The 12599-nt window shown below is 41.9% G+C and overlaps 1 protein-coding gene across 3 annotated transcripts in view; it reads right to left on the bottom strand.

Annotated features, from left to right (window-relative positions):
- Positions 1 to 388: 388 nt before the first annotated feature.
- Positions 389 to 12599, bottom strand: part of LOC141117257 (high affinity immunoglobulin gamma Fc receptor I-like) — a 43745-nt gene continuing 31534 nt past the window's right edge. For all 3 annotated transcript variants that reach the window (XM_073610019.1, XM_073610018.1, XM_073610020.1), the window contains one exon: positions 389 to 1191. In XM_073610019.1, the coding sequence (XP_073466120.1) occupies positions 1013 to 1191 (179 nt within the window). In that variant the 3' untranslated portion in view covers positions 389 to 1012. The remainder of the gene's footprint in view (positions 1192 to 12599) is intronic.

Genomic DNA, 12599 nt, shown 5'->3' with positions numbered 1-12599 from the left:
AGCGCCAATTACCCTTATACTTGCTTACCTACCATAATAAGTATATGAACCATAGGTGAAAAATAAATAAATATAGTTGAATATCGTGAATATAGTCCAATGATGTAGCTCATTCAGTGTTTCAATAGTGAAAACAGTGAAAGGAAATCTATTAATGACTCCCAGAGAGTCGAAACGCTGTCACCAATACCTCTGTGCTCCCAGAACTCTCACCTCATAGGCATAAAACATAAGCATTGGATACCAATCCAAAAAGAATCGATAAACTACCCTTCTGGGATCACAGCTGCGGCTCTTCAATAAAGGATTCCGTCCCACATGTAAAGTAGACAAGCCTCCAATAGTGCATTACCATATAAAATAATTTATTATTTAAAAAAGTGCCTGCTTACATGAATACAATAAATAAGCGCTCAGAAAGACAAAATATATATATGTTTAATATAGATCCTACATTGTCATATATCAATATTTATTGTCAGAAGCCCATTAAAATATAAAACAAAATAATTTCCTGCAATATTCAACTTCAATATAAGTACTTATTTTCCAAAAATAAATGTCCTCCGTTGAATGGTCAGCATTAATCAACCCACTGCCTCTAAAACCTAAGTCATCCCAGACAAGCCCCCAACCTGTGACTGGACAGTGAAAGGAGAAGCAGCAATGAATAGCTGATCTCCCTGTCACTGTTCTTTTCCTATCAGCATCCTTCTTGTCAGCACATGAAATGATTGTCAGCTTGTGCTGCTTCTTCCTCTTACACCCCAGCCCTGCTGTACAGGCACTGCAAGAGGCTGATACCAGGTCACATTCAGGTATATACACTGCCTCTATTCATAAAATATATGTGTTAGATAACATATTAATGATTACAGAGCTGCATTCATTTGTGACTTTTTTATCTGCCTATAAATCAGCTTTAAGGATAAACTCACTAATGAATCCTGGCTTCTATATCTTTTTCCCCATAATTCCCTGCTACTAACAACATTCAGTTGGTGCTTTATAGTCAATGAGATGACAGTTGGTGTTCTTCTGCCATTTCCTCAGTATCTTCAACATTACTGGTCTTGAAGACTCTTACAATCTTCATGTGACAGTAGAAAATATAGGACCCTATAAGTATTATGATCCCAGAAGCCAACAGTCGAATTAGGTTCTGTAACGTGTAATCCACATCCTTTTCACCTTGAAAAAAAAAAAAAGAACATATGAAATAGCTATCACCATTAAGTGTAACTAAAGGCAAACCTTTTTTTTTTTTTTTTTGTTTTGGATAGAGTGGAGAGCGGTATCAAACCGCAAACCAGAAATGTAATATATTGCAACTAAAGAAAGCATTAGATGTGATGGCTGCATTTTGCACTGTGGTAAATTTAATATGGAAAAGAAAACATAAAATATTATGTTTGCTTATTCTAAAAGAAACGTTAATCTAAAAACTGTGAGCTAAAAATTGTTAATTTAAACACTTGCTGGGGTGGCTAATCGTGTGGTCATTGGAGCCACACCCAAAGCAGTTAATAAAATTGATAAAAATAAGTAAAGTGAAATGTTAAAAGATTAGTGATGTAAAAAAAAAATAAATAAATAAAAATAAAATGCCTTTTTCCCTGATGATTAAAGATTAAAAATAAGGAATGCTGTCTAATGCCGCGTACACACGAGCGGACTTTCCGGCAGACTTGGTCCGGCGGACCGGATTCCCTCGGACAATTCGATCATGTGTGGGCTCCAGCTGACTTTTTTGTCCCAAAAGTCCGACGGACCTAGAAATAAAACATGTTTCAAATCTTTCCGACGGACTTGAGTCCGGTCGAAGAATCCTCTCGTCTGTATGCTAGTCCGACGGACTAAAACCAACGCTAGGGCAGCTATTGGCTACTGGCTATCAACTTCCTTATTTTAGTCCGGTCCTACGTCATCACGTACGAATCCGTCGGACTTTGGTGTGATCATGTGTAGGCAAGTCCGTTCATTAGGAAAGTCCGTCGGAAGTCTGTCGGATAGACCGTCGGACCAGTTCGGTCGAAAAGTCCGCCCGTGTGTAAGCAGCATTATAGTTTAAAGAGCAACGACCCCTCCCTTTCTTTGACACAGGTTCAATTGCATTGCTTGTGTGTGCGTGTGTAAACAGCTGTAGTGTCCTGCAAATTGAGTGAGCTGAGTGAACTGTAAAGAGTAAAATTACCCCTTAGTAATGTACAAATATGTGTATTAAACTATAATCTTTGTTTTCATAGAAGAAACAGTTTTGAAGAGTTTTCCAATGTGTTATGATGAAGTATAACTTTCTTGTAGAGATGGTAACTTATAAAAATGTTTGTTTTTTGAGCTGGTCAATTTTTTTTAACCATGGTGAACAATAGTTTTTTATAGTAAAGGTATACCATACATAAAATCCACGTGGTAAAAATTAGTTTGACGTCAAACTTTTTTTATATTAGAAAAAGTGCACTGGTAAAAAAAAAAAGAAAGACTTTCTTCATGGAAGGTAATGTAATATGTTTGTGTTTTCATATGCTAATGTACTTGTTACAGGTATATAACCAGTGGTTTATTTTGTTTCTAGGCAAAATATGGAATGTTTATCACTAAATTTTGTAGATATAAGGCCCTGAGGTCTATACCCCATAGGGCTAGTGATAATAAAATAAAGTGTGTGAAGAAGTAGTGACGGTTCTTCAACTATCACCATAAAACAAAAACTTAAAAATAAAAATAAAAAATAAAACATAAGTGGACAAATGTGTGAACACATACAAACAGTATAGAACGTGTCTAAGTCCAATGGGTCACCTCTGGGTGAAATAATACGATCAAAAAATTGACTCAAAATCTATGACAATAAATAAATAGTAAGTAAGCAAAATGACATAAAAAAGATTACAGCAATATGTTGTGCATTAACCCACAAATGGCCTGCTCCTCAAGGCCAAACCTGAGTGTAAAAACAAGAGTCCATTGGGGTGGTGTATATATGTGAATATTTACAGTCCAACACTGTGCATTAGGGTGATCTCAGATAGCTCCCCGACAATTTGGATGTAAACAGTCTTCATATAGGGTAATTAAGAACTGATGAAAATAACTTTGCATACGGATGAATTCTTGTCTTGATATAGAGACTATCACTCAGAAAATAGACGTAAATTGCCCTTACCAGACAGGATGGACTCACAGGCCCTTGGCGGTGAGTCAAGCAAACTTTTACAGTCAGTCTCTATATCAAGACAAGAATTCATCCGTATACGAGGCTTAAGACTGCCTAACCCCCCTGCTGTTATTGTAATTAGTTACATGCCCAGTCATGCCTGGCTGTTGAAGCTCCACTCATTGCCTCAGGCTAAGGTATATTAATGTCCCCCTAGCAGTACATCTGTGTGTCCCCAAGTGTATTTCAAGCACTGTTTCCTGCCCAGTGTCACCATGCAACACTATATTTTCCCCCTGAAGTAGATACGGAAGTTCCCTGTATCGATACGCGTTGAGGAGGGAACAGGACGGACGTTTAGCAGGTGACTTGTCAGGAAAGAACCCCATACCATCCCAATATTGATCTGTTATCTTTACATGCTGTTTGCCGTTTGCCTGATGCAGAGTGACGCACTGACGCGCCTGTACTATGTGAGTACTCCATAGGGGGGTTTTATGTGATTACTAAACTGTTAAAACGTTATTACACCATCCAGTCCCTTTTTACTCAACCGAGGTATAGTGCTGACGGGTCCAGGAGTCTGGGTAAAACTGCAGAGCCCCAGAGGTGGTTCACAGGCGTGTATTGACTAAGCTTAAGTGCAAAGTCACAAGCTCAGAGATGAGCGTTTAATACCTAGGGGGGAGCACCTGAGTGTGATCACTGTGGCTTGCTACACAGCAGTTTCCATATCGCATGGATCACTGTGGCTTGTTTTGGATTATCTACACAGCAGTTTCCAAATCGCATGGACTTTAGAAGCACTTTTTAATTGAAATAATTGGATGACACATATGCACATAGAAGCACTTTTTATTCATCTATATGTTTTAGTGGATTGAGTCCACTATATATTTTTATGAACACTATACGATTTTATGAACACTATATGATCTTATTAACAATAATTTTGATACAACCAATCACCATATGGATGCACGTTATAGCACTTTTTACTAATGTGATTATTTATTTTCATTTATATGTTCATTTTTAAGTATTCATAACTATTTATTGCACTATTGTCACTTTTTACAGTCACTAGTTACTGGATGTATCACGGTGTGTGACTCACATGCATATTTGCACTTTGGTTATCACATATATATAATGGGAAGAATATATCTGAAAGCGCAGCGTATATATTTATTTCTTCACCATGCAACTCTATTTGCTCCTAGAGTTTCCTGTGTGTCTGTTTTTACGTGGCTATTTGTTAATATAGGTCTTGCCTCGTATTGCATGGTTTTGGGTGAGTCTGGAGAAGAGTTGTGCATAAAGATTGTGTGGGGTGTTTCCAACTCTTGGCTGTTCCAAGGGCCCTCACTTTCATTATATGTGTGGGCATACTGTATTCTCCTCAGTTAATACCCATAGGGGTCCTTCCTGTCCTAGACTCCTTGTGTACCTTAACTAGTTGTCGGTGTCCTGCATGCCAGGAAGACCAGAACCCCAGTGCTGCACTATGCCCTTGTCATTTACATGAGTCCTGTCTGAAGAGTGTAAAGAGTGTAGGCAGTTTATTTGTATGGGTAAAAGATAACATTGCTTGATTATCGAATTGATAAAGGAGGGAATTACTCCGATGGTGACGCACTTTCCTAAACAGAGAATTAAAAAAAAAAAAAAAAGGAGAGACAATTTCACCCTTCAACATACCTATAAATCCAGTTAAAAAGCCAGATGGCAGTTATAGGTTGGTGCAGGACTTAAGGGCCATTGCACCCATAGTGCCTGATGTGCCATCACTCCTCACCTCCATTCTATCCGATGCTGAATATTTCTCTGTGATTGATTTAACCAACACATTTTTTTCCATCCTTGTAGACGAGGAGACACAGCCAATATTTGCATTTTGTTTTAGAAACCGCCAGATGACATGTTGTAGAATGCCCCAGGGTTATGTGGACTCCCCTGTAGTCTACTTAGTGGCCCTCCAGGCAACCTTGTGATCCTGGACTCCCTGCCATGGTTCTGTCCTGCTTCAATATGTTGATGATTTATTGTTGTGTAGTCCAAGCCAGGTTGCATGCAAAGAGGATGGTTTAAATCTGTTACATTGGTTAGCAGATAATGGTCACAAGGTGTCTACGAAAAAGCTACAATGGTGTCAGGAAACTGTTCAATACCTTGGTTTTGTGCTCACTAAAGGAGAGAGGAAAATCAGTCACATAAGAGCTATGGCTCTAGTGGGTCTGCCCCGCCCACTTACTAAGAAAGATATGCTGACTTTTCTTGGTATAATTGGTTACTGCCGCCAATTGATATCTGATTGTTCCTACTATGATAAACTCCTGAGGCAAGCCACAAATGTCGATATGCCACATTGTGTAAAATGGAATGATGAAAGGTGCAATGCTTTTATATATCCTAAAACTGCAATGGTCACAGCTCCTGGTCTTGGATTATCTGAATATGGCAAGTTGTTTCACTTATTTGCCAGGGGCAACTGTAAAACCATGTGACGGTCCTAGCGCAGGAGCATGGGGAAATCTCCGCCCTATTACATTTTTTTTGCAAGGGTTGTGCCTATGCCGGTACTGGGCATGCCGGCGTGTCTCTGAGCTTTAGCATCCTGTGCGATGGTTGTGGAGATGGCTACTTCATTCACCCTGGGTTATGCAACCGCACTATACACTACTCACAATGTGTCCATTCTGTTAGGAAATGGAGCATTGAAGGAGTACAGAAAAGCCTTGAATCAGGGCTCATCTGCCAATAGGGGAGACCATTCATATCTGTAGCTAGTACACCCCTATTTATCTCACTATATCATGGGATAGGACACAGAGGCTGGCAGGTTACATGTGGGTTATTGGATAAAGATTTTTTCATCTCCGGTCTTCCCTCATTAGTAAAATCATATGTTGCAAGATGCACAAACAATAGTCAGAATCCTTACACAGGAAATAATCCCAAGATGGGGCTGCCCACTTCAAATGAAGTCAGACAATGGTCCTGCCTTCATAGCCAAAGTGTGTCAAGATTTAGTGAAAACACTGAAGATTCACTGGAAGTTTCACATCCCATACCACCCCAGAGTTCAGGGATAGTAAAAAGAATGAATATGACACTTAAAGATAAAATCAGAAAAACCACAGGGGGGACTTTCAACGTCTGGAAAAAGGTACTTCCTGCAGTCCTTGCAGAGGTAAGAATGACTCCCTCTAAAACCATGAGTTACTCCCCTTTCGAGGTCCTGATGGGCAGACCCTTCCCCACCCCATGGACTAGACAGCCATTAATGTTAGAAAGAGGGGATCTTGATGTCATACAGGAGTATGTTAAGAAAGTGATTGAAACTTTGGATAGAGTTGAAAAACGTGTCGCTCACACCTCTCCTTTTTCTTCACAGGAACCTACTCATCCTCTCCAGGTGGGGGGCATCGTAGTGGTCCAGCAAATGAATCGTGCCAAGAACCAAGAGTACCCATTTGGACCCCCGACTACAGTGAACGCGGTTACCCTAACAGCCATTCTGGTAGAGGGACAACAGGCTTGGATCCATGCCAGTCATGTGAAGAAGGTGAACCAAACACCTAAGAAGCAAGATAAAGCACAGAGATGTGAAGCAGGTGATACAAATCCTCGAACAGTGAGTGAAGCAGGTGAAAGAGTCTCTGAACAAGATGACCTCGCTTATTGCACCACAGACTTTTGGGAAGGCCTTGGGCCTCTTGTTATTGATGACTTAGATGTTTTCTTACCAACATGGATCATAACTAATTGTATTTATCATCCTGAGGACTTGGGAGCCCTTAAAGGTATATGTGGGTCACCCAATAAACACCATCAATAATACACATACCAGACACAAAAGAGATGCACAATCAGATAATGAAAGAGTTAAAAAGGAATATGCATTAGTAAAGTCCATAGAAGACACCCAGGTGAGCTTGATCGAACGTAAGTGCCGCCACCTAATAAAAAACTTGCTTACCAGATGGCAAGCAAAAGCGTGCAGTTGGCTATAGCCCAGCCACGGCCTTTGCTTAATAGGAAATGCCCGGACTGATGTACCAGATGATTCGTCTAAGCACCGCAATCAGCTATGATTGTGGACATCCGTTATTCACGATAACTCAATCAGGGTATAAGAAAGAAAACCATCCATAGCGTGATAATGTTTGGAACGATTTATTGTAAAAACAAGTATTGCACTTACATATTAGAAGAATTTAAAAGGCACTAGATACAGAGTCGGCCGGCTGTAAAAACGTTCCCCCATTGAGAATGTCAACCTGTGACGAAACGCGTCTGGAGGAGGATACGTGCTGACGTCACCACGCCGTTTGATTAGGAGGACGGGGTTTTTTGTTACAGCCGGCCGGCTCTGTATCTAGTGCCTTTTAAATTCTTCTAATATGTAAGTGCAATACTTCTTTTTACAATAAATTGTTCCAAACGTTATCACGCTATGGATGGTTTTCTTTCTTATACCCTGATTGAGTTATCGTGAATAACGGATGTCCACGATCGTAGCTGGTTGCAGTGCTTAGACGAATCATCTGGTACATCAGTCCGGGCATTTCCTATTAAGCAAAGGCCGTGGCTGGGCTATAGCCAACTGCACGCTTTTGCTTGCCATCTGGTAAGCAAGTTTTTTATTAGGTGGCGGCACTTACGTTCGATCAAGCTCACCTGGGTGTCTTCTATGGACTTTACTAATGCATATTCCTTTATATACAAGTTATTGCTGGTTCAATTTTATATAGCGCAGCATTTCTTTTTCTAACTGATCTGTTTGTGTTATCTTGCAATTTAGCTGCTGCTTTTAAGTTCTATCTAATCAAATTTATATATTTTTAATCATTATTGTCGTTTGATCTAGTGCGTTTTTTTCCTCACAATGAAAGAGTGAAAACCGAGTTTTACAGGCAAAATGTTGCTACTGAAATTCAAATATAATTATGTCCAGAAATCAGGGTATGAGAAATGTTGGATATGTAGTAAACTGCATTCTAGTACAGCCCGTTTTCCCCCTATGGCTGTACCTTTAAATATCACCCTTTTTTTAAATGGAACTCCTCCCGTTGTTTTAACCAACATATCAAGTTTATATGTAAGCAACATCGTTACTTTTCCAACAATGAGTAGAAGTCATTTCCCTGACTGGTGTTTTAATTTAGGGAATGAGACACAGACTAACCCCTCTACATGCAGTAGGTATATGCATGTTTTAAACTTGTAATGTGTATCACTGCTAGAGCTACCCGAACCCCTGACCCCACTGATGCTAATAAAGCCTACCTTAGCATGTACTATAAGAAAGCTAATTATGTTACTGTGGAGAGAAAGTAAGTCATGTTCATGACTTAAGAGGGGATTGTAATAGAATGTATAAACAACTGACTCCATCTTAGATTTTCTTCCATTTTACATAAAGTAGAAGTGAACTTTTTGTGTGTGTGAGTTTTGCCATAATCAGCTTAAAAGTTTGCATAGAACCACACCCTATGAGATATTGCAGTTAAGCCGAATCTGTGTCAGCAAGTCATCAGCTATTTCTTGTTATCTAGTCAAGCAGACCTAACTCTTGATAAGAAAGTACTGAGTGTAAAGTTTGAATAACCCTTAGACATGTATTTTTACTGGTATATATACTACTGTTGTATTCAATAAAGACAGAGATCTAATGAACACTAGGGATGAGCTTCGAGTTCGAGTCGAACTCATGTTCGACTCGAACATTGGCTGTTCGCAAGTTCGCCGAACAGCGAACAATTTAGGGTGTTCGCGGCAAATTCGAATGCCGCGGAACACCCTTTAAAAGTCTATGGGAGAAATCAAAAGTGCTAATTTTAAAGGCTAATATGCAAGTTATTGTCATAAAAAGTGTTTGGGGACCCAGGTCCTGCCCCAGGGGACATGGATCAATGCAAAAAAAAGTTTTAAAAACGGCCGTTTTTTCAGGAGCAGTGATTTTAATAATGCTTAAAGTCAAACAATAAAAGTGTAATATCCCTTTAAATTTCGTACCTGGGGGGTGTCTATAGTATGCCTGTAAAGGGACGCATGTTTCCTGTGTTTAGAACAGTCTGACAGCAAAATGACACTTTGAAGGAGAAAACTCATTTAAAACTACCCGCGGCTATTAATGCATTGCCGACAATACACATAGAAGTTCATTGATAAAAACGGCATGGGAATTCCCCAAAGGGGAACCCCGAACCAAAATTAAAAAAAAAAAAATGACGTGGGAGTCCCCCTAAATTCTATACCAGGCCCTTCAGGTCTGGTATGGATATTAAGGGGAACCCCGGCCAAAATTTAAAAAAAAATGACGTGGGGTTCCCCCTAAATTCCATACCAGACCCTTCAGGTCTGGTATGGATTTTAAGGGGAACCCCGCACCAAAAAAAAAAAAAAAACGGCGTGGGGTCCCCCCAAAAATCCATACCAGACCCTTATCCGAGCACGCAACCTGGCAGGCCGCAGGAAAAGAGGGGGGGACGAGAGTGCGGCCCCCCCCTCCTGAACCGTACCAGGCCACATGCCCTCAACATTGGGAGGGTGCTTTGGGGTAGCCCCCCAAAACACCTTGTCCCCATGTTGATGAGGACAAGGGCCTCATCCCCACAACCCTGGCCGGTGGTTGTGGGGGTCTGCGGGCGGGGGGCTTATCAGAATCTGGAAGCCCCCTTTAACAAGGGGACCCCCAGATCCCGGCCCCCCCCTGTGTGAAATGGTAAGGGGGTACAAAAGTACCCCTACCATTTCACTAAAAAACTGTCAAAAATGTTAAAAATGACAAGAGACAGTTTTTGACAATTCCTTTATTTAAATACTTCTTCTTTCTTCTATCTTCCTTCATCTTCTGGTTCTTCTGGTTCTTCTGGCTCTTCTGGTTCTTCCTCCGGCGTTCTCGTCCAGCATCTCCTCCGCGGCGTCTTCTATCTTCTTCTCCTCGGGCCGCTCCGCACCCATGGCATGGGGGGAGGCTCCCGCTCTTCTCTTCTTCTTCATCTTCTTCTCTTCTTCTCTTCTTCTTTTCTTCTTCATTTTCTTCTTCGGGCCGCTCCGCACCCATGCTGGCATGGAGGGAGGCTCCCGCTGTGTGACGGCGCTCCTCGTCTGACAGTTCTTAAACAATGGGGGGCGGGGCCACCCGGTGACCCCGCCCCCCTCTGACGCACAGTGACTTGACGGGACTTCCCTGTGATGTCACGGGGAATGCCACAGGGAAGTCCCGTCATGTCCCGTGCGTCAGAGGGGGGAGGGGTCACCGGGTGGCCCCGCCCCCCGTTATTTAAGAACTGTCAGACGAGGAGCGCCGTCACACAGCGGGAGCCTCCCTCCATGCCAGCATGGGTGCGGAGCGGCCCGGAGAAGAAAATGAAGAAGAGAAGAAAAGAAGAAGAGAAGAAAAGAAGAAGAGAAGAAGATGAAGAGAAGAGCGGGAGCCTCCCCCCATGCCATGGGTGCGGAGCGGCCCGAGGAGAAGAAGATAGAAGACGCCGCGGAGGAGATGCTGGACGAGAACGCCGGAGGAAGAACCAGAAGAGCCAGAAGAACCAGAAGAACCAGAAGATGAAGGAAGATAGAAGAAAGAAGTATTTAAATAAAGGAATTGTCAAAAACTGTCTCTTGTCATTTTTAACATTTTTGACAGTTTTTTAGTGAAATGGTAGGGGTACTTTTGTACCCCCTTACCATTTCACACAGGGGGGGGTCGGAATCTGGGGGTCCCCTTGTTAAAGGGGGCTTCCAGATTCCGATAAGCCCCCCGCCCGCAGACCCCCACAACCACCGGCCAGGGTTGTGGGGATGAGGCCCTTGTCCTCATCAACATGGGGACAAGGTGTTTTGGGGGGCTACCCCAAAGCACCCTCCCAATGTTGAGGGCATGTGGCCTGGTATGGTTCAGGAGGGGGGGGCCGCACTCTCGTCCCCCCCTCCTTTTCCTGCGGCCTGCCAGGTTGCGTGCTCGGATAAGGGTCTGGTATGGACTTTTGGGGGGACCCCACGTCCTTTTTTTTTTTGGTGCGGGGTTCCCCTTAATATCCATACCAGACCTGAAGGGCCTGGTATGGAATTTAGGGGGACTCCCACGTCATTTTTTTTTTTTTTTTTGGTTCGGGGTTCCCCTTTGGGGAATTCCCATGCCGTTTTTATCAATGAACTTCTATGTGTATTGTCGGCAATGCATTAATAGCCGCGGGTAGTTTTAAATGAGTTTTTTCCTTCAAAGTGTCATTTTGCTGTCAGACTGTTCTAAACACAGGAAACATGCGCCCCTTTACAGGCATACTATAGACACCCCCCAGGTACGAAATTTAAAGGGATATTACACTTTTATTGTTTGACTTTAAGCATTATTAAAATCACTGCTCCTGAAAAAACGGCCGTTTTTAAAACTTTTTTTTGCATTGATCCATGTCCCCTGGGGCAGGACCCAGGTCCCCAAACACTTTTTATGACAATAACTTGCATATTAGCCTTTAAAATTAGCACTTTTGATTATTCATGTTCGTGTCCCATAGACTTTAACGGTGTTCGCGTGTTCGAACGAACTTTTTTCCTGTTCGCATGTTCTGGTGCGAACCGAACAGGGGGGGTGTTCGGCTCATCCCTAATGAACACACTCCAGCTTGTTTCCCGTGTCTCATGTGGTCTCTCACAGATCCGAGGATACCGGTAGTCTGCCTGAGTTAACCAAGGATGGTCGTCCAGAACCAGAATTCCGTTCACTTGGGTTTAGATATACTTTACAGTTATACTTTATAGTGTCAGGAATCTCAGCAAAGGTGTCTTGATTAGCAAGGGAGAAGCTTCTACTGATGGACATTGCAGGAAGTTCTGGTGAACTATAGCTATTCTATGGTCTGAAGACAGCCTGACAGAGCTCTGGTGTCATTTTAAAAAGTGGTTGTATCTATCTACCGTTAATCTTCTCTCCTCTACATCCGTTCAAAGTGCTGAATTTATAAGCTTGTCTGAGAGTTCATAAAAGGGGGTGTAGAGCTGAAGTTACACTTTGTAGAGCTCAGTGAAGAGAGCTCTGATAGCTGATTGGAGGATAAGGACAACACCCCCTTCACACAGGAACAGGGCTGAGGCTGTCAATAAGCTGGAGCTCCCTCCCCTGTCAACATTTTTCTTTTGGTGTCAGGAAAACTTGGCAGAAGTTATTCAGAGAACTGAAGCAGCAGACAGAAACTGCACTTTTGTTTGAGGCAAGTACACACTATAGAGGGATATGCTTTGTTCATATTTCATGATTGAGATTTACAACCACTTTAAAGTTCCTTTGTTTTTTTTGACTGTGCATAAACATTTATAGACTCTATTTTTTGTTCTTTAGGTATCCTTTGCCCTATTCCTTCTCTGTAAGAGTTTATTTGGTCAAATAATCAACACTGTTCATCTCTATTAAAGTGACTGGCGCCCAATTTTTTCC

The sequence above is a fragment of the Aquarana catesbeiana genome, linkage group LG13 (genome assembly GCF_042186555.1).
Source record: "Aquarana catesbeiana isolate 2022-GZ linkage group LG13, ASM4218655v1, whole genome shotgun sequence".
NCBI lineage: Eukaryota > Metazoa > Chordata > Amphibia > Anura > Ranidae > Aquarana > Aquarana catesbeiana.
Note: the sequence above shows the minus strand (reverse complement) of the source record. Positions and strands in the feature narration are given on the sequence as shown.